Source organism: Cordyceps javanica, chromosome 6 (assembly GCF_051103115.1).
Source record: "Cordyceps javanica chromosome 6, complete sequence".
Classification (NCBI taxonomy): domain Eukaryota; kingdom Fungi; phylum Ascomycota; class Sordariomycetes; order Hypocreales; family Cordycipitaceae; genus Cordyceps; species Cordyceps javanica.
This window is the reverse complement of record NC_139300.1, coordinates 1,163,303-1,167,009: the sequence shown is the minus strand read 5'-3', so window position 1 is coordinate 1,167,009 and position 3,707 is coordinate 1,163,303. Positions and strand designations below refer to the sequence as shown.

At 45.4% G+C, this 3,707-nt stretch overlaps 1 protein-coding gene across 1 annotated transcript; it reads right to left on the bottom strand.

Annotated features, from left to right (window-relative positions):
* Window positions 1–88: 88 nt before the first annotated feature.
* Window positions 89–636, bottom strand: V2A60_008808 (uncharacterized protein; the record flags this gene model as incomplete). The annotated part of the gene is made up of 2 exons (XM_083260080.1): window positions 89–498; window positions 630–636. The coding sequence occupies 2 exons, from the start codon at window positions 634–636 to the stop codon at window positions 89–91; spliced, it is 417 nt and encodes a 138-aa protein (XP_083116206.1).
* Between the last annotated feature and the right edge of the window lie 3,071 nt (window positions 637–3,707).

The window sequence follows — 3,707 nt, the reverse complement described above, 5'->3', positions numbered from 1 at the left end:
TAAATACCCAATAGAGTATTGATAATTTGCTAGATTCCTTATGCTAAGACTATAGGAATTACTCGTAGAGCTAGGGACTCGCTCGAAGCTATAGTCTAATGTTATAAAGCATACCTGGCGTACTATGTAAGCTAAACTCCCTAAACGTGGCATTGGTGATCTCTTTAGGGGCAGGATAGCTAGAATAGTAGTCCTTAATCAGTTTAAGAGCATCGAGCTCGAAGCCGATCTCGTTATTTAATATCTCCCCACGTAACACTTCGTCAATGGCCTGGTTAACCTCGTCTTCGTCTTCGTCGTCGTCCCCGTCAGCTAAGACAATTACTGTAAGGTTCTTGCCCTTCGAACCGTATAATATAGCACGGACGCTGAGATTTAGTATATGCGCTACGCAGCGTATCCGCCGCTCTATGGCACAGAAGCTAAGCTCAAACGCGATGTTCTCCATGTAGGTATCGTTATTGGCAGTATTATCGAGCGTGAAGTAGCTGACCTGGTCTAAGTCGTTGATCCGCCAGAAGGCAAGAGTATCGCATACCTCGTTAGCAAGCGACGTACCTGTGTGCTACCCACCAAAGGGTCGAAGTCCGAGGAGAATTCGGTGCTAATTAAAGGTATAGTTAACAAACTGGGCATTGATTCTAAGAAATAAGGTACACGATTTTGACGTCTAGCCGTCGAACGAAAAATGAATTTAAGATCGGCCATTCTACAGCACTTCTATTACGGGCCTAACGGCACCTGCATACTCAGATTCAAGCATACGCAGCAACGTCTTTGCTGATAGTAGCAGCGCACTATTAAGAAGAGGATTGCCATAAAGCAGTATATGTTAAAAGCGCTCTACGTTGACCGTCTCGAACAGCAGGTTATAGTATATGATCTAGTCTAGTAGTAGTATTTAGAGGCCTTTAACGTTAAACTATCCTCGTAACTTGCTTATAAGAAATTGGTCGCCAGGGTTTTCGAAATTAGCCCTAGCGAAGCGTGCGATCGTTTGGTTCTGCAGGAGCAGGCTACCCCTGCGGTAGGCTATATCGTTCGGGGCCTTACACGTCAGCGTCTAGTATCGTTCGTCTAGAAAAGTGGCTTACCTAGATTCTATAGGCATCATGGAGATACTTCTTAATGGAGACTCCTATAGAGCAGATAAAGTAGAAATCCGACTTCTTCTTAAAGCCCTGTGCGAAGCAATCCGCGTATATCTACTTCAGCTTATTACCTTGTTGGCTAGTAGAATAGTCCTTGACATAGTATCCATACGCTTACCACCATACCCTTATATCCTAGTTGCCAGTATAGTGTTCGAATCTAGGCCATTTAGCCTATTCTTGACGACCCCAGAGTGTCTAGTTAACCTTAATGAAATCAGTAGTAGTCCCACGAGGTCGAGGTAACGGCGTCGTAGGCAGTAAGGTTATAGGAGATGAGCGCGCGGAAGATAGCGAGGCCAACTCAAACCGTTTAAATGTGCCAGACAGATTCGGCGGAGGGCTCGAGGAAAATAATTCGGTTTCTAACGCTATTTATATATAATTACTAGTCATTAGCATATATTATATTCTTAGGCCATCTAGCTCACGCCTGTCTTATCTATCGCTAGGTAGGCCATTTTGAAGTAAACGCGTGCTGCGTAAAACACGCGCACGGCATTACTAACGCGCTCGTCGAACGTGCTAAGGCTTTACGCTTAAAGTCTTTTACTTTAAAAGTAGTTGAGTCTCGATACTCTAGGTTAAAGCTTTCTTTTTGTTTAAGGAAGGACAAAGGTTCCTCTTTCCCTATCCTTAGCTTCTAACACGCTAATTAGCTAGGGCCTTGCAGCTGAAGCCCCTGTGGCGCTGCCTAGCGACGCCACTGGCTGCTTCAAAACAACGAAGGCCAATCAAGTCGCCATATTATCCATACTCTCTCGGCGCTATCATGTAGTATTCAAATTACCTAGTTCTTATTTTGCTTTATGGTAGCGTCGAAAAGAACTAAGCCTGAGCGAGTAAGCCTTTAATGGTTATATGAGGCAGCCTGTCGCTACCCTAAACCAAGTAATAGGCTATTTTCTTTATATTTTTTAAGAGTACTATAGAGTTATAGCTTATTAAGGAAAGAATATAGATTGATGTAGATAGTAATTTGACCACACCTCTCTATTTGTAAATAGCGCCGCCTTCATATCGTTCAAGTTATGAAAAATGGACTTCACACGGCATATAGCTAGGAAGGCGGGTGTATTACTCCCTAAGAAGAAAATAAAAACATATACGTGCTAAAATTAGCAACGAATTGATCGATTCGATCGATATCCTATCGAATGGTGTATATATATTTGATTCGTTTCGAATCGAATAGGCCTACGGGAGATTCGAATCGAATCGAATAGGCCAGCCGTAGATTCGATGCGAATCGAATAGGCCCACTGTAGATTCGATATCGAATCGAATGCCTAGTCATTCGATTCGACATTCGTAAGACTTGGCATCGAATGAATCTATCGATTCGATTCGCATTCGATAGATGTCCAACCCTGATTAGAACTGGGCCCACGGCTCGAAAAACTCGACTTGTTGTCCGTTTCAGAATGGCACGAAGGGAAGAACGTGAGCGCGGGGGGTAGGAAGGCCGTCGTTGGACTCTTTCGGCCGAGTGCAAATGATCATACGTCAGTCCTAAAGCGAAAACGAATTTCTTCGACCTGTGAACAAGATCGGGTTTCTCGCCCGCATACAAGCATAGTATTGAAATATGGGGAGGCCGTTTCTACCCAGCAACGGAGTCTAGAGTAAGACAAGACTTACGTTAGAAGAAAAGGTACCGTCAGAAGAGAATAGCTTCCTGTAATTGTGAGTGCCGGGCTCGAGTGATTTTGCAGTACAGCTAGACCATCGCGCATCAGTACGGCAAGGACCCAGGGACTCAGCAAATTCTATGAAACGTTATCCAAGAAAAAAGAAACGACATAATTATAGCCTGCATTATGGCTAGGTCGGTTGCGAATGCGGCCGGGTACATGGAGCCGAGACTCGCGCAAATGGCGATGTGCAAACAATATATGGCAGACCTTCGGAGCACTGAGCTGCCGGCAAACATACGAATCCAAAGCAAAATAAGCAGGGCCGGTCCTATATGCTTCTGGGCCGTTGTTTCAACAAGTTCTTGTTCTTGTGCAAATTTTATTCAGCGGCAACGACCGCTCGGGTCCAAGCTATATAGACATACTTACGGTGAACCTCGCGCAGAACAGCCGTTAGCCTCCGTCCTGGAGACGGTTTCCTACCTGGCCTCAAGTTAACGATTGACTAAGACTAGGACAAGTAAGTGACCATGTCTGTTTCTTTTTCGTCTTCCGACAGGCTCCCAACAACACGACACCCTTGAGGTCGTGTTCCAACTCATTGGCAGCCGCCCCTAAGCAGCGCCGCAACGTCATTGCTCCGTCTGTGCTATGTATTGATGCAGATCATTCATCTCTCCCTTTCCAGAAATTCGAGAATGCTGCAGGCGACTGTTTTCCATCACGTCTGACAGTGGTCTCGACCCTTTCTTCCGCCATCGAAGATGGTCGCAATTATCTGCTGGGCATGGTGTGACTTATTCCATCCATGTTGCTAAATGATCCATTGTGGCGCCGCCATTTCTGGCGCTACTCGAGTTGTCGGACACCGGCAAATCAACAGCGATTTCTGTCACACCCGGATGCACATCGGTGTGGT